The sequence below is a fragment of the Nerophis ophidion genome, linkage group LG07 (assembly GCF_033978795.1).
Source record: "Nerophis ophidion isolate RoL-2023_Sa linkage group LG07, RoL_Noph_v1.0, whole genome shotgun sequence".
NCBI lineage: Eukaryota > Metazoa > Chordata > Actinopteri > Syngnathiformes > Syngnathidae > Nerophis > Nerophis ophidion.
In genome coordinates this window covers 52,169,369-52,188,590 of record NC_084617.1, presented here as the reverse complement: position 1 = coordinate 52,188,590, position 19,222 = coordinate 52,169,369, and the positions used below count along the sequence as shown (strand labels likewise).

At 38.5% G+C, this 19,222-nt stretch overlaps 1 protein-coding gene across 1 annotated transcript in view; it reads left to right on the top strand.

Annotated features, from left to right (window-relative positions):
* The window catches only part of LOC133556457 (beta-1,4-galactosyltransferase 3-like), a 54,501-nt gene that overhangs the window by 15,696 nt on the left and 19,583 nt on the right, over positions 1-19,222 (top strand). Inside the window, exons 2-3 of the mRNA XM_061906396.1 lie at positions 10,029-10,282; positions 18,327-18,562. Of these exons, the coding sequence (XP_061762380.1) occupies positions 10,048-10,282; positions 18,327-18,562 (471 nt within the window). The 5' untranslated portion in view covers positions 10,029-10,047. The remainder of the gene's footprint in view (positions 1-10,028; positions 10,283-18,326; positions 18,563-19,222) is intronic.

Genomic DNA, 19,222 nt, shown 5'->3' with positions numbered 1-19,222 from the left:
GAGTCCTTTGAACGCAGATTTCTTGCCGGGACATATGGTACAATACAATCGGCAAGATAGGATGGAGCTAGACCGTGTAGTATTTTATACGTAAGTAGTAAAACCTTAAAGTCACATCTTAAGTGCACAGGAAGCCAGTGCAGGTAAGCCAGTACAGGCGTAATGTGTTCAAACTTTCTTGTTCTTGTCAAAAGTCTAGCAGCCGCATTTTGTACCAACTGTAATCTTTTAATGCTAGACATGGGGAGACCCGAAAATAATACGTTACAGTAGTCGAGGCGAGACGTAACAAACGCATGGATAATGATCTCAGCGTCTTTAGTGGACAGAATGGAGCGAATTTTAGCGATATTACGGAGATGAAAGAAGGCCGTTTTAGTAACGCTTTTAATGTGTGCCTCAAAGGAGAGAGTTGGGTCGAAGATAATACCCAGATTCTTTACCGTGTCGCCTTGTTTAATTGTTTGGTTGTCAAATGTTAGAGTTGTATTATTAAATAGAGTTCGGTGTCTAGCAGGACCGATAATCAGCATTTCCGTTTTTTTGGCGTTGAGTTGCAAAAAGTTAGCGGACATCCATTGTTTAATTTCATTAAGACACGCCTCCAGCTGACTACAATCCGGCGTGTTGGTCAGCTTTAGGGGCATGTAGAGTTGGGTGTCATCAGCATAACAGTGAAAGCTAACACCGTATTTGCGTATGATGTCACCTAGCGGCAGCATGTAGATGCTGAAGAGTGCAGGGCCAAGGACCGAACCCTGGGGAACTCCACACGTTACCTTAACGTAGTCCGAGGTCACATTGTTATGGGAGACACACTGCATCCTATCAGTAAGATAAGAGTTAAACCAAGACAGGGCTAAGTCTGACATACCGATTCGTGTTTTGATACGTTCTAATAAAATATTATGATCGACGGTATCGAAAGCAGCGCTAAGATCGAGGAGCAGCAACATAGATGACGCATCAGAATCCATCGTTAGCAATAGATCATTAGTCATTTTTGCGAGGGCTGTCTCCGTCGAGTGATTTGCCCTGAAACCGGATTGAAAGGTTTCACATAGATTGTTAGACGCTAAGTGTTCATTTAACTGCTCCGCAACAATTTTTTCGAGGATTTTTGAAATGAAGGGAAGGTGAGACACCGGTCGGTAGTTTACCATGAGGTCAGGATCGAGGTTAGGTCTTTTAAGGAGAGGATGAATAACCGCTTTTTTGAATGCTAGGGGAACAGTGCCCGAGGAAAGTGATAAGTTTATAATATTTAGCACTGATGGACCTAATAATACAAAGAGCTCCTTGATCAGTTTCCCAGGAAGAGGGTCAAGTAAACATGTTGTTTGTTTTATTCCATTTACACGTTGTAACAATTCCTCTAATGTTATTTCCTCAAAACGAGAGAAACTATTTTGGAGGGCAGTATCCGCCGTATATACAATCGTGTCAGTGTTAATAGAACCCCGTTGTAGCTGGGACGCATTGTCTTTAATCTCCTTTCTAATGACTTCAATTTTCTTACTAAAGAATTGCATAAAGTCATCAGCTGAGTGGGTGGAGCTACTGGAAGGAGTCCCTTGTTGGGTTAGCGATGCTACCGTACTAAACAAAAATTTAGGATCGTTTTTATTACGGTGGATGAGATTTGAGTAATAATTAGCTTTAGCTAAGGTAAGCATGCGTTTATAAGTTATTAAACCATCACTAAATGCTTGATGGTGCACCTCAAGTTTAGTCGTGCGCCATTTGCGTTCCAGCTTTCTGCATAATAATTTCTGAGCTCTAGTTTCTTCTGTAAACCACGGGGTGCGCTTTTTTGGAGCCTTTTTTAACTTTAGCGGTGCTATGTTATCAATGGTTTCGCGCAGGGCGTCGTTAAAATTGTTAGTGAGGTTATCAATAGAGCCCACATACTTTGGGAATGGTGCCATTACCGAGGGCAGTAGGTCAGCAAGAGTTGTCGTTGTGGCCGTATTAATGTTGCGGCTGCTATAGCAGTTATTATTATTATTAGTTTGACGAACATGCGTCTGAACCTCGAATTTTATAAGGTAATGATCGGACAATACTTTAGTATACGGGAGTATCGTAACTTTGGAAGCGGTGATCCCCTTGACAAGCACTAGGTCTATCGTATTACCGTTGCGATGCGTGGGTTCATTTATTATTTGTGTGAGACCACAGCTATCAATTATACTCTGGAGCGCTACGCACGGTGGGTCCGATGGGGTATTCATGTGGATATTAAAGTCCCCCATTATGATTATATTATCGGCGTGTGTCACTAGATCAGCAACGAACTCTGAGAATTCATTGATGAAGTCCGAACAGGGCCCTGGGGGGCGGTAGATAACAGCCAGGTGTAGAGGCAGCGGTGTGACAGACCTCATAGTAAGCACCTCAAACGATTTATATTTATTATTTATGTTAGGACTAAGGTTAAAGTTTTCGTTGTATATTAGTGCGACCCCCCCACCCCTTTTAAGCGGACGGGCAATATGCGCATGTGTAAAGTTAGGAGGACATGCCTCATTTAGCGCAAAAAAGTCGTTTGGTTTAAGCCAGGTTTCGCTGAGACCGATGACGTTAAGATTGTTGTCTCTGATGATATCATTAACTAACAACGTTTTGGGAGACAATGATCTTATGTTTAAAAAACCTACATTATAGGTAGTGGGCTGTTTTAGGGAATTTTTGATCAAATTATCCGTAGTAGCAATATTAATAATGTTGTGTTTATTATGCCCAGTGCATTCAGTATAATTACGACCATATCTAGGAATTGATACGACGGGAATGTTCCGATTGTTTGATTGTTGCTTTGATAAACTGCACGCATCATGGTTAGCCACCTCAGTAACGGGGATGTTCCGATTGTTTGTTTGTTGCTTTGATAAACTGCACGCATCATAGTTAGCCTCCTCAGTAACGGGGATTTTCCGATTGTTTGTTTGTTGCTTTGATAAACTGCACGCATCATAGTTAGCCACCTCAGTAAAACACATGTCCAACTCTGAAACACTCAAAGTAGAAAAAACTTGTTCTAATTTAACAGACTCCTTACCCAGACCAGTAGTCTCGCATTTTCCATCTAAATCCGTCTTCAGGGTGGAGGGAAGTGGTGTACTGTGGGGATTAGCCTTCTGCTTTGTTTTTAGCCCCGCTCGACATCCGCGTTTCCGATCACACCGCTGGCGTCTGCTCCGTAGACGGCCCCCGCTGCTACTAGACTCCCCTGCTTCACAGGCCGCTGGATGTAGCCGCCGATGAATCCCCATGCTAGTTAGCATGTTTAGCACGCCCGCGTCTATCAGTCCAAAACGGCCCAATATGTCCATATCCAGAAGTGTCTGGCGGTCGTACGTGATCACGGAGTGACCACGATGCGAGCCAGCCATGAAGTATGCAGAACTGTCTGGCATTTCCGCCAAATGTTCCATCTTTAGCAAGAGCACCGCAGTGTCGCAGCCCGTCCGGGCGCCGCCATCTTGCCATCTTTTGTTGCATAAAGATTCTCAGACATCTGAACGCTTCACTTCCGTGTTTGACAATGAATGGAATGGCATAAATGCTGTAGCAGCGAGTTGATACGCTCACTTTGGAACTGTTCTTAGGAATATGTTTTAATGTGCCGGATTTGAACCTCTTATCAAATGATGACTTCACACTCATTATGATCATGTTTTTCTTGTTTAGCTCACAATTCGATTTTCTTAAGAACAGATCCAAAGCGAGCCTATCAACTGGCTGCTGAAGCAGCATACCTGACAGGAGAATGAAAAAGGCAGACGTGTGTGCACAGAGGAATTACTTGTTGGAATTGGGCCCGTTCTTAGCATAAAATTGATCATAAAAGATAAAAAGAGTGTCAGGCTTAGTTTTCTCATGGACGCTACAATGCATTATATTACTTTATTTTGTTAGGTCTGGCGGCTAATATGAAGCCCGTACATTAAGAAAAAACCCTAAAAATAGTTAAACCGGGTGTATAGCGTAGCACTTTTAAAAGTGGGTGATTTTTTTTGAGAAAGTGTCTTGTCACAATTTGATGTTGGATCGACTGTTTGCAATACAAAAAAGTCTCCTGTCGATATCCTGCTAACCATCTTTCATTTCTGTTGAGCATTTATGTCATCTTACGTACAAAATCAGTCACAGTAACAATTCAAGTGTTATGTCATCACTGCACCTTAATTGTAATCTGAACACAAAAGTGAAGCACCACCCACCTCGAGAATGTGTTTGCTGCAGGGACGTCACCTCTTCTCACGGCGAAAAACAGTATTTTCTTGTCGGGAGAACAACTTGCCATGGCTTTGAACCTGATATTTCCATAAAGTAGACTTTCCTTTGTCCATTTCTCAGTAGCAAGTGAAATGCAGCCAAGTTTCCCGCTACACCATGGCCTGAGTGTCAAAAAGAAAGTGTTCGCGTTAATTGGCGATTAAAAAAACGAGTGCCGTTATTGACATTTTTACTAAGAAAATCCATTATTATTATTTTTATTATAGTTAACAGCCCTAGTATAAAGCAAACTATAACCTGCTACCCAAAAATGTACAACAATTATTCTCAACAAAAGAAGAGAAATATAACCACAGATATAAGATTTAGATATAAATATAAACTAGATATGGGATTAGATATGAATATAACCTTAGAGAAAAATGTAATTTAAAACATCTGTTAGCCCGTACAACACTTAAAACGTATAGCATATCAGTATGTGGAATAAATTATGGAATGGACAAAGCAAAGAAGTCAAACAATGTACTAGTGGTTAGAGTGTCCGCCCTGCGATCGATTCAAACCCCGGTCGAGTCATACCAAAGACCAGGGGTGTCAAACTCAAATACAGAGTGGGCCAAAATTTAAAACCGAACAAAGCCGCGGGCCGAGGTTGAACAAATTAACCTTTTAATAGGGACCCAAACAAGTTTTGCTTTGAATATTGAACAACTAAGGCTTATATAACTTTATAGTGACATGCAAAATCGAGTTTCAAATAATAATAATCATTAAAAAATATCAATGGCATATCAAATCAAATTTAAATAAAAATTGAATGCCTCTTTTCGGCGGTGGGGTTGAGGTGGACGGGGATTGGTGATAGCGGGGGGTGTATATTGTAGCGTCCCGGAAGAGTTAGTGCTGCAAGGCGTACTGGGTATTCGTTTTGTTGAGTTTATGTTGTGTTACGGTGCGGATGTTCTCCCGAAATGTGTCATTCTTGTTTGGTGTGGGTTCACAGTGTGGCGCATATTTGTAACAGTGTTAAAGTTGTTTATACGGCCACCCTCAGTGCGACCTGTATGGCTGTTGACCAAGCATGCCTTGCATTCACTTGTGTGTGTGTATAAGCCGCATATATTATGTGACTGGGCCGGAACGCTGTTTGTATGGAGGAAAAGCGGACGTGGAGACAGGTTGTAGAGAACGCCAGAGGCAGTGCTTTTAAAGCCTACCCCAAATATTGTTGTCCCGGATGAAATTCGGGAGGGGCACTGAACTTCGGGAGTCTCCCGGGAAAATCGGGATGGTTGGCAAGTAAGAATATTAGCGGTGAATGCGGTGTTACAGCGGCGGGCCAGCTCTAATGTTAATGTGATATTGCCTCAAGGGCGAAGTGAATTCACATGGCGGGCCAAATTTGGCCCACGGGCCAGAGTTTGACAGCAATGCCAAAGACTATCAATATGGGACCCATTACTTCCCTGCTTGGCACTCAGCATCAAGGGTTGGAATTGGGAATTAAATCACCACAAATGATTCCAGGGCGTGGCACCGCTGCTGCCCACTGCTCCCCTCACCTCCCAGGGGTTGAACAAGGGGATGGGTCAAATGTAGAGGACACATTTCGCCACACCTAGTGTGTGTGTGACAACCATTGGTAAATTAACTTGAACTTTTTAAATATAATCCAGTTTAAGAAACTGTTAACACTACAAGTGTTTACAAAATACAAAGAAGAAAAATTATGATAAATGTCTTGAACATATTAAAAATGATATAACTTTCATTTTATATCATTGGCTGAATCATAACTGACTTCGCTATTTATGAAGAGAACTGTTGTGTTTAGAATTCACTGATGTAAATTGTGTACAAATTGAGAACAGGAAGTGAATTTCTGTATTAGTAACGACTTTGAAGTAGAAAGGGGGTAAGATTGGATAAGCTTTGCTTTTTTTAACTCCTTTTCCGACATGTTGTAAGAAAAAAAAGTGTATAATATGTGATGTATCGTATTTTAACTTTATACATGTTCAAAATAAACTTAACCTGACTAATATACAAATCCCGTTTCCATATTGGTTGGGAAATTGTGTTAGATGTAAATATAAACAAAATACAATGATTTGCAAATCCTTTTCAACCCATATTCAATTGAATGCACTATAAAGACAATATATTTGATGTTCAAACTCATAAACTTTATTTCTTTTTTTTGCAAATAATGATTAACTTAGAATTTCATGGCCGCAGCACGTGCCAAAGTAGTTGGGAAAGGGCATGTTCACCACTGTGTTACATCACCTTTTCTTTTAACAACACTCAATAAACGTTTGGCAACTGAGGAAACTAATTGTTGAAGCTTTGAAAGTGGAATTCTTTCCTATTCTTTTTTTATGTAGAGCTTCAGTCGTTCAACAGTCCGGGGTCTCCGCTGTTGTATTTTACGCTTCATAATGCGCAACATTTCGATGGGAGACAGGTCTGGATTGCAGGCGGGCCAGGAAAGTACCCGCAATCTTTTACTACGAAACCACGCTGTTGTAACACGTGGCTTGGCATTGTCTTGCTGAAATAAGCAGGGGTGTCCATGATTACTTTGCTTGGATGACAACATATGTTGTTCCAAAACCTGTATGGACCATTCAGCATTAATGGTGCCTTCACAGATGTGTAAGTTACCCATGCCTTGGGCACTAATACATCCCCATACCCTCACAGATGCTGGCTTTTGAACTTTGCGCCTATAACAATCCGGATGGTTATTTTCCTCTTTGTTACGGAAGACACCACGTCCATAGTTTCCAAATATAATTTGAAATGTGGACTCGTCAGACCACATATCACTTTTCCACTTTGCATCAGTCCATCTTAGATGATCTTGGGCCCAGCGAAGCCAGCGGCGTTCCTTGGTGTTGTTGACGATTTAGTTTTGCTTTGCATAGCAGAGTTTTAACTTGCACTTACAGATGTAGCAACCAACTGTAGTTACTGACAGTGGTTTTATGAAGTGTTCCTGAGCCCATGTGGTGATATCCTTTTCACACTGATGTAGGTTTTTGATGCAGTACCGCCTAAGGGTTCAAAGGTCCGTATTATCATCGCTTACGTACAGTGATTTCTCCAGATTTTCTGAACCTTTTGATGATTTTACAGACCGTCGGTGGTAAAATCCCTGAATTCATTGCAATAGCTCGTTGAGAAATGTTCTTCTAAAACTGTTCGGAAATTTGCTTACAAATTGTTGACCCTCACCCCATCCTTGTTTGTGAATTACTTAGTATTTCATGGAAGCTGTTTTTATACCCAATCATGGCACCCACCTGTTCCCAATTAACCTGAACATATGTGGGATGTCCAAATAAGTGTTTTATGAGCATTTTTCAACTTTATCAGTATTTATTGCCACCTTTCCCAACCTTGTTTGTCATGTGTTGCTGGCATCAAATCCTAAAGTTAATGATTATTTGCGAAAACATTTTTTTATCAAAGACAACATATTCTACAAATATGTTGTCTTTGTAGCATATTCAACTGAATATGGGTTGAAAATGATTTACAACCGGGTGTATAGCGTAGCACTTTTAAATCTAAGACAATTTCCCAACTCATATGGAAACAGGGTTTGTAAAACAAATTGTGAGAACAATTGTAAACAGACGATATGAAAAAATATATCACGATAATTTTTTTGTTCTACAATGTGTAACAATGTGTGACACAATATGACAAAACAAAAGCACAAAACAAATAAAATACCATGATCAACCAATCTGCGTTTAGGTGGCGACTTGTCCAGGGTGTAAACCGCCTTCCGCCCAATTGTAGCTGAGATAGGCACCAGCGCCCCCAGCGACCCCAAAGGTAATAGGCGGTAGAAATGGATGGATGGATGGATGGATGGATGATAGTCCAATCAAATACACCCTTGCTGTCCTTGGTTTTCCCTTAAATCTGTATCCGTCTCTTGTATGGGAAGTACAAACATCGTTTCCATATGAGTTGGGAAATTGTGTTGGATGTAAATATAAACGGAATACAATAATGTGCAAATCCTTTTCAACCCAAATTCAGTTGAATATGCTACAAAAAAACATATTTGATGTACAAACTGATAAACATTTTTTTTTTGCAAATAATCATTAACTTTAGAATTTGATGCCAGCAACACGTGACATAGAAGTTGGGAAAGGTGGCAATAAATACTGATAAAGTTGAGGAATGCTTATAAAACACTTATTTAGAACATCCTACAGGTGTGAAGGCTAATTGGGAACAGGTGGGTGCCATGATTGGGTATAAAAACAGCTTCCCAAAAAAGGCTCAGTATTTCACAAGAAAAGATGGGGCGAGGTACACCCCTTTGTCCACAACAGCGTGAGCAAATAGTCAAACAGTTTAAGAACAACGATTCTCAAACTGCAATTCCAAGAAATGGAGGAATTTCAACATCCATCCATCCATCCATCCATTTCTACCACTTATTCCCTTTGGGATCACGGGGGGCGCTGCTGCCTGAAACATCTACGGTCCATAATATCATCGAAAGGTTCAGAGAATCTGGAGAAATCACTCCATGTAAGGAGCATGGCCGGAAACCAACATTGAATGACCGTGACCTTTGATCCCTCAGACGGCACTGTATCAAAAACTGACATCAATCTCTAAAGGATATCACCACATGGGCTCAGGAACACTTCAGAAAACCACTGTCACTAAATACACTTTGTCGCTACATCTGTAAGTGCAAGTTAAAGCTGTACTATTCAAAGCGAAAGCCATTTATCAACAACATCCAGAAACGCAGCCGGCTTGTCTGGGCCCGAGATCATCTAGGATGGACTGATGCAAAGTGGAAAAGTGTTCTGTGGTCTGACAAGTCCACATTCCAAATTGTTTTTGGAAATATTTGACACTGTGTTATCCGGACCAAAGAGGACGCGAACCATTCAGACTGTTATCGACGCAAAGTTCGAAAGCCAGCATCTGTGATGGTATAAGGGTGCATTAGTGCCCGAGGCATGGGTAACTCATACATCTGTGAAGGCACCATTAATGCTGAAAGGCACATACAGGTTTTGGAACAACATATGCTGCCATCTAAGCACCGTCTTTTTTATGGACGCCCCTGCTTATTTCAGCAAGACAAATCCAAGCCACTTTCAGCACGTGTTACAACAGCGTGGCTTTGTAAAAAAGAGTGCGGGTAATTTCCTAGCACTCTGCAGTCCAGACCGGTCTCCCATCAAAAATGTGTGGCGCATTATGAAGCGTAAAATACAACAGCGGAGACAGTTGAACGACTGAAGATCTACATAAAACAAGAATGGGAAAGAATTCCACTTTTAAAGCTTCAACAATTAGTTTCCTCAGTTCCCAACCATTTATTGAGTGTTGTTAAAAGAAAAGGTGATATAACACAGTGGTGAACATGCCCTTTCCCAAATACTATGGCACGTGTTGCAGCCCTTAAATTCGAAGTAAATTATTATTTGCAAAAAGAAACAAAGTTTATGAGTTTGAACATCAAATATCTTGTCTTTGTAGTGCATTCAATTGAATATGGGTTGAAAAGGATTTGCAAATCATTGTATTCCATTTATATTTACATCTAGCACAATTTCCCGACTCATATGGAAACGGTGTTTGTAGTTAAAAAGCAGCAATGTTCAATAAAATTCCTAAAAAAGTGTTTTTATTAATAAAACAAGCAGGGGAATAACATTAATTGCTGAAGAAAAAATATGAACGATTGCTATTGTCATCCATAATGACCAAGGCTCACACTTTCCATACAGCCTCATCCTGACCTTTGCCATGGCTAAGTTGAAGATCACGAGCTTCTTCATGGTGGTGGTCCTCACATCGGGTCTTTCAGTGCTGCATTTCTGGGATGACTTCCAGAAGGGGTTCACCTATGGCAAGAAGGACAACATAGGGACATCAGGGCAAACCCACACTACTGGAGTTCACGTAGATGCTAACCCGAGACTGTCCATTGGTAAAAACAAAGAGGTGCTTCCTTTGTGTCCCATGACCTCTCCTCTCATAGGTGAGTGTAAAAAACACCTTGTGTGTAAGTTTTGATGTTGATTTTTTGTGTATTCTTTCATTTTTGGTCTGGCCCAACAGCTATGAACTTGAAACTTCCTATTGTTACATTAATGTTTGGTCTCTTTATTCCTCGTGTTTTTTTTTTTACTACAAATTTAACGATAAGAAAATTTCCTATCACAGTTATTATGATCAAAATTATCACAATTATAATCATACCGGTAGTGTTGAATGTGCTCAAAAAGTACTTAAACACACACTAAAATCTTCTGGCCATGTTTTTTAAATAAATAAAATAAATAAACAGTATAAAAGCTCACTATTTTGCACGTTTTGTGTTTCTTATACTTTACTGATAAGTTTTGTGGCGGGCATTGTGGTGTCTTACTGGGTTCAACAGTCCCTGCACATACCGTATAAACACTTTTGTCTCGTATTCCTCCGAGTTGGAATCAATCACTTTCTTGTAAGTTCAATGTTCAGAGTTAAATAGCTTAGTTGCTCAGACAGTGATGTGTTTGTATAAGTTTAGATTTGGGTATGGTGTTTCATTATTGGGAAAGTCGTTAATGTTCTTGTTTTCATGATAGCATTTAAGCTAGCAAGCTACCACTACTTAGTCCATGAGTTTATCAAAAAGCGGTTCTTAATCACGGTTTAAAACGATAATACTAATTTAAATTTAAAACAGTAATACTAGTTTTATCATTAACACTGTTTATCTAGACTAACCATATGTCCTCTTTTCCCCGGACATGTCCTCTTTTGCGAGACTGTCCGGGGTGTCCGGGCGGGGTTTCTAAAGTGCCTCAAATGCCCGGTGTTTTGTGTCAAGGTTGCGTGTATTTCTAATGTACATACAGGGTTGAGAGGGGTTAAATACAAAACAAATGGTGAAGCTGTTGCGCATGAGGGAGGGGCAGAGACAGAGAGAGCAAGTGAGCGGTGTAGTGGATAAATTGTCAACAGCCATACAGGTAACATTGAGGGTGGCCGTAAAGACAACTTTAACACTGTTACAAATATGCGCCACACTGTGAACCCACACCAAACAAGAATGATAAACACATTTCGGAAGAACATCTGCACCGTAACACAACATAAACACAACAGAACAAATACCCAGAACCCCTTGCAACACTGACTCTTCCGGGATGCTACAATATACATCCCCCGCTACCCCCTAAACCCGCACCACCACCTCAACCCCGATTACGTCACATCAAATATTCCCCTTTGGAAAATATTTTTGGTTGAAGATTTTGCTTATTTTTTATGTTTGCATTAAAAAAACTATTTTTTTTTTACAAGAATGGGAGGAAAACAAACAAACAACATGAAAAAACTATTACATTTTGAAATGAGGAATAGATTTGAAGTTGATGTAGACTCCAGAGATTTAAGCGTTAAATACAAAATGTATGTGTGCCCTGGCACACCATTATGATCATTTCATGACCGAAACAAAACACTTTTTATACTTTTATACTGAAATAAATACACCTAAAACTTATTAAATAAAAACATAGAAAAAACTACCAGCAGCGGTAAAGTTTAGATCCATGAAGGAAAAAATAATGTGAATGAATGTTTATAACTGAATACATTTACATATGCATACAAATTTGTCTTCTTTCTATATTACTTATTTGAATGAATTAAGTAACGTTTAGGACAACATTTTTCCAAAACACAATATATAACGTGAGATATAACAGGACAATGTATACGTTTATCATTTGTTTTCAAAACGCTTACAAAAAAATGGGACCCCAAAAATTTACTGTGGCACCCCATTTTTATGACTTGATGGGGTCATAAGCGGTAGAAAATGGATGGATACTGTAGGTGAATTTTGACTATTTTTTTAGGAAATGTCAACAAAGAGATAAGCAACAAGTTATTCGATTTTGGGGGTTATCCGGATCATTACTACTACATTACCTTGCGTCAGGTCTATTCAACTGCCGGCCAGCGGGCCACATTCGGCCCGCCAAACTTGGGTTTATCATGTATGCAGTACTCCTGCCACCCTGCAGGGTGCAAAAGTGAGGCATATGTGTCACAGTGAAAGCAGTGGGGTGAGTAGAAGATTACTCATTTAAACCTGGAAAAAAATCCAAATACATTGCAAAAATTCCTACTTTTAACAACGACTGGACAAAAAAGTATGAAAGTTCTGGTTGGTTTAGTCTTTATTTAAAGGGACAATACACAACTAAGTATGCTCTGCACCAGATTATAGCTAAATAGTTAATTTCCATCTGCAGTTCCTGGTTAATTAAATAAAAAATATACAAACACATGCAATACAATTTTAACAATACAATTATTGTTGCTATCAGACAACAATAACAAACAATAACAGGAGGAGGTAAAGATTGTGCCAGTGCAAAACGACGAGAAAGATTGACAGGTACGGTAGCTGACAGACAGAGTGGCTGAACTGGAACAGTACTCTATAATGAAGGCTGTATTTGTGACCGGGCTCCACTTTAAACTCCCCTCATATGCTCGGGTGCTAGCCACCAACTATGTGGGAGAGCCCGGGGAACTGGAAGTCAGCTCGAAAGAGTGGCAGGAAGCCACGTTCATTAAGTCAAAGGAGATAGAACTGGACATGTAGGACATAGAAGCTTGTCATCCACTCCAAAGAAAGAAAGAAAGACGGATCCACATCAGCAATAGTCCCACTTAGACTTAGATTTGTAAACCCAAAATACAAACTTGCACTACTAAAACGGAAAGAAAGTCGAAAGGATCAAAAGTGTGTATAACTGAAAATTTTACGAAAACTAACGCTGACATTACTAGGAAGATGCGCAACTTCAAATTCAAAATTCAGCAGGCTTGGACCACAATTTGCTAAATATTTATCAAACTAAATTGAACACCTGAAGATGCAAAAGTAATGGTCATCAGGAATATGAAAAAAAATGGATAAATATCAGTAATTACAAACAACATTAGCACATCCACGGTGCATACACGCAAGACTGAATCAAACATAGTTAGAAACTTTTCACTGCATAAACCAAAAAAATACAGACTTGGAAAATTATAGTGATCCTGATACAAATGTATTTACAAAAAGCTTATATTACCACAATACCCTACCAACATTAAATGCAACTGTAACCTATCATTTCAAACATGTACATTTCCAAACAAAATGAAAATAGCTGAAGTTGCACCAATTTTTAAGACTGGAGACAAACATCTATTTACAAATTAAAGACCTGTTTCTTTACTTTCACAATTTTCTAAAATCAATGAAAAACTGTTCAATAACAGATTAGAGGGTTTCATAAATAAAAATAGAATACCAATATGGATACTGTACAGAGCTAATGTTTCAACTTCAATGGCTTTAATTGAAATTACAGAAGAAGTTACCAATACAATAGATAGTAAAAAATGTGCGGCAGCAGTGTTTATGGATCTAACCAAAGCATTTGACGCAATTAATCACAATATTTTAATAAAAAAACTAGAACGCTATGGCATCAAAGGGTTAGTCTTAAACTGGATAATAAGTTATCCAACGAACAGGAAACAATACATGAAGCTAAGCGAACACACTTCTACAACGCTAAATATATCCTGTGGTGTACCTCAGGGATCAGTACTAGGACCTAAATTATTCAACCTCCATATAAATGACATTTGTAAAGTTACAGGAGATTTAAAGTTAGTATTATTTGTATTTGATACAACAGCGTTTTGTTCATGAGAGAACACACAGAAGATAATACAAATAATAACAGAAGAAATTAACAAATTAAAAAGATGGTTTGACAAAAACAGACTGTCGTTGAATCTCAGTAAAACTAAAATAATGCTGTTTGGTAACAGTAGAAGAGAAAGTCAAACACAAATACAAATAGACGGAATATAAATTGAAAGAGTAAATGAAACCAAATTTCTAGGTATAATGATTAATTAAATTGAACTGGAACTCTCATGTAAAAATATAAAACATAAAGTAGCAAGAAACACATCAATAATGAATGAAGCCAAATATGTTCTAGATCAAAAATCACTTCATATTCTCTACTGCTCACTAGTGTTACCATATCTGAGTTACTGTGTAGAAATATGGGGAAACAACTACAAAAGTACACTTCATTCACTAACAGTGTTACAAAAAATGTCAGTTAGAATAATACATAATGTTGGATATAGAGAACATACAAACCCTTTATTTATTGAATCAAAGATACTGAAATTCCACGACATAGTGAATTTGCAAACAGCTAAAATTATACACAAAGCAAACTATAACCTGCTTCCCAAGAATATACAACAATTCTTCTCAACAAAAGAGGAGAAAAATAATCTTAGAGAAAAATGTGATTTAAAACATTTGTACGCACGTACAACACTTAAGACCTTCAGTATATCTATTTGTGAAATTAAATTATGGAATGGATTAAACAAAGCAATCAAACAATGTACTAATATGATCCACTTCAAGAAACTATTCAAACTTAAAGTGTTTACAAAGTACAAAGAAGAAGAATCATGCTAAACATTTCTGAATGTATTCATTCATGAATTCTTTCATCCTCAAAATCACCTTACTTATCTCATCGTATGGAATATAACTTACTTCACCAATTATTTCTTTATTTATTTTTATTGTGATACTTATGGAGTATATTGTGAATACATTGAGAACAGGAAGTGAACAAAAGTTTTAGCAACTGTTACATAAAAGAAAAGGGGGAGGATTAAATAAACTCTGCTTCTTCCTACTCCTTTTTGTAAATGTTGAAAAGAGAAACTGGAAATTGCCATGTGTCATGTGTATGCTTGCATGTTCAAAATAAACTCAAACTCAAACTCAAACAATAAACTGTCAGTAATTCAATAATACAACAATATGAAGCATTTTTTTGGGACCGTTCAATGAGCCATAGTGATCACTATATTAGATCATAGATGCAAAAAAACAAAAACATTATGCTAAAAACCCGTAAATTACAGTCAATTATTAGATAAGAACATGAGATCAAGTTAGAGTAATATCTTAAATGTTATAAGATTTGGTGCTCTGAAAGATTACACTCTACTTTCTAGACAAACATTTAAAAAAATGACATTACGATCAAAGTAGTTGAACACTTTAATAACTACTTCGCAAACATTGGAACAAATATGGAACAAAGGATTCCAAACAGAGGACGGGTCAGTGGAGAACTTGAATGACACTCTGGACAGATATCTTAACTCCATCCATCCATCCATTTTCTTTGGGGTTGCGGGGGGCGCTGGAGCCTATCTCAGCTTGTAGCTGAGAAATCCCAACTCAATGTTCCTCAAAAAATGTTCAGAAAAGGAAATTATCCAAATGATAAAGAAATGTAAATCCAAGACTTCAACTGATTGTCACAAAATTGATGTGAAAACAACAAAAGTTATTAAAGAAATTTCAGAACCTGTAACGTATATCTATTATTTCAAACATTCCCAATCAATATGAGAATTTACTAACTATAGACCTCTTTCTTTACTTCCACACATGTTCAATATCATAGAAAAACTATTCAATATCAGATTGGATGAATTCATAAACACAAGTGGAACACTTGTAGGGAAACAATTCAGATACCGAACCAACATTTCAACATTGATGCCATTTATCAAAACAACTGAAGAAATTTACCAATGCAATAGATGGTCAACAGTGTGCAGCAGCAGCATTTATGGATCTAACACACAATCTAACACAATCAATCATAATATTTCAATACAAAACAACGGTATGGCACAAGAGTATTGGTCTTAAATTGGATAAAAAGCTACCTAAGTTACCTAACTAACAGAAAGCAATAAATAAAGCTAGACAAATATACATCAACAAACCTACATGTATATTGTGGCATTGTTCAGGGATCAAAACTAACCAGCATTTTTCAATATCTATACAAACGACATTTGTAAAGCTACAAAAGAGTTAAAGTTATTATTATTTGCAGAGAAAACAACTGTGTTTTGTTCAGGAGAGAACACACAGAAGCTAATATCTCAGTGTAACTAAAATAATTATATTTGGTAAAAGCAGAAAAGAAGGTCAAACAAAAATAAAAATAGACATGGCAGGTACAAAGAGTAGAAAAATAATTATCGGTGTAATAACAGTGTTATATCCTACTCAGTGGCGTAGTGGTTAGAGTATCCGCCCTGAGATCAGTAGGTTGTGAGTTCAAACCCCGGCCAAGTCATACCAAAGACTATAAAAATGGGACCCATTGCCTCCCTGCTAGGCACTCAGTATCAAGGGTTGGAATTGTGGGTTAAATCACCAAAAGTGATTCCCAGGCGCGGCTACCGCTGCTGCCCACTGCTCCCCTCACTTCCCAGGGGTGATTAAGGGTATGGGTCGAATGCAAAGGACAAATTTCACCACACCTAGTGTGTTTGTGACAATCATTGGTACTTTAACTTTCACTTAACAGATGATGAAATTGATAAAATATACAACATTAAGTTTCAATGATGAATAAAGTAAACTTTGTTCTGGACATTAAAATCAGTCCATATTCTCTACTGCTTGTTATTGTTACCATATCTGAGATATTTTGTAGAAATACGGGGAAATAACTAAGAAAGTGCGTTAAATTTACTAATTGTGTAACAAAACCAGATCCGTCAGAATAATACATAATGTTGGATATAGAGAACATACAAACCATTTATTTATTGAATTAAAAAATGATGAAATTAGGCACAGTGTAAACTATGACCTGCTACCCAAGAATGTACAACAATTATTCTCAAGAAAAGAGGAGAAATATATATAACCTTAGAGAAAAATGTAAGTCAAAACATTTGAACGTACAACACTTAAGACCTTTAGTATATCAGTATGTGGAATAAAATATGGAATGAATTAAGCAAATAAATCAAACAATGTATTGCTATGATACAGTTTAAAAGCAGTTTAAACTGGGAGTGTTCACAAACTACAAGGAAGAAGAATTTTGGTAAACATCCTAAAGCAGGGGTCGGGAACCTTTTTGGCTGAGAGAGCCATGAAAGCCAAATATTTTAAAATGTATTTCAGTGAGAGCCGTATAATATTTTTAACACTGAATACAACTGTCAGGTTCAAACACTGATGACATCTATTAAACAGACTAGAAGCAAGGAATTAAACAGGGACTGGATTCAATTTAGCTCCATGAGGAGAAACCCGTAGACCTGTACCCTTGTACAGTGTCGTCCCACGCTCTGACGAGAGAATTCTACGCCTCCTCTTTCATTTGGACTTTCCCAGATTACAACAACTAAATGCGTGCTTCTTTTATCATTTTTAATAACATTGTTATTCTGAAGCTAACCAATAATAAATAGAATACTTTTGACCATTAATGCGACTTCTTGAACAGGTGCGGTAAAAACGGACGAATGGATTCAAATGCATGAGAATGTTTTATATTTTGAACGTTATTTTAAACACTGTGATTACCAGCAGAATGATTAATTACTTATCGTGTTAAGCAACGTCAGCTAAGATTTATCTGAGAGCCAGATGAAGTCATCAAAGGAGCCACATCTGGCTCTAGAGCCATAGGTTTCCTACTCCTGATCTAAAGCTTATTGAGCATGAGATACCAACCTATATCCATCCATTTTCTACTGCTTGTCCCTTTCGGGGTCATTGTGGGAATAATAACTGACTTAACTGTCCATCAAGAGAACTGTTGAATTTCATTGATGTAAATGTTGTTACACATTAAAAACAGGAAGTGAATTTATGGATTGGAAAAGGGGTAGGATTAAATAAGCTTTGCTTCTTATTACTCCTTTTCGGATATGTTGTAAAGAGAAATGAGAATGTGTCAATTATATGATATATCTTATTGTGACCGCATCCATGTTTGAAAAAAACTTAACTAAACTTGAACTAAACTTTAACCATACCAAGGCTCTGTGTATGCTAGCTCCTGGCCTCCCCCCACAGAGACAAAGCGAGTGGATAACTGTCTTGAGCGTTCACTCTGTATATTTTATTGATGTTGTTCATTTGCACACAGGTGGGCCGATTAACGTGCTCTTCCCTGAAAATGTCACCTTTGCCAAGGTTGAGCAAAAATACCCACAGGTGGAACTCGGAGGACACTACCGCCCGCATGACTGCCGAGCGAGGCACCGCACGGCCATTATCATCCCACACAGATATCGCGAGGACCACCTAAAGATCTTGCTCTACAACCTGCATCCTTTCCTGCAGCGGCAGCAGCTTGATTACCGCGTCTACGTCATTCACCAGGTGTGACACCTACATATACTGTTACTTCTCTCTGTCTGTGTACATATGCATAAAACGATAGCAAAGGTTAGGGGTTAGGGCTCAATTTGAATTTTCTTTACTTCTTCTACTTGACCCTCTGCCTTGACGAAGTATTGCAAATACGGCCCTTTGCATACGGACGTCGATTAAGTCTCGCTACGTCATCAACCCTCGCTGTTTGACAGCAGTGGCGTAAGGTAGACACCACAAATGTTTGTTTACTTTTAAGATGCTGTCACATGTAATGTTCACCTTTGCTTGTGCTCTTTGAAATTGTTCCACCTGTTTTTTTATTTAATAAGAAGACCAAGGTCCTGAGTAGTCCTCAGTTCAATCCCGGGCTCCGGATCTTCCTGTTTGGACTTTGAATGTTCTCCCCGTGACTGCGTGGGTTCCCTCCGGGTACTCCGGCTTCCTCCCACTTCCAAAGACATGCACCTGGGGATAGGTTGATTGGCAACACTAAATTGGCCCTAGTGTGTGAATGTGAGTGTGAATGTTGTCTGTCTATCTGTGTTGGCCCTGGGATGAGGTGGAGACTTGTCCAGGGTGTATTCCGCCTTCTGCCCATGTACGGCTAAGATAGGCTCCAGAAACCCCGCGACCCCGAACGGGACAAGCAGTAGAAAATGGATGGAT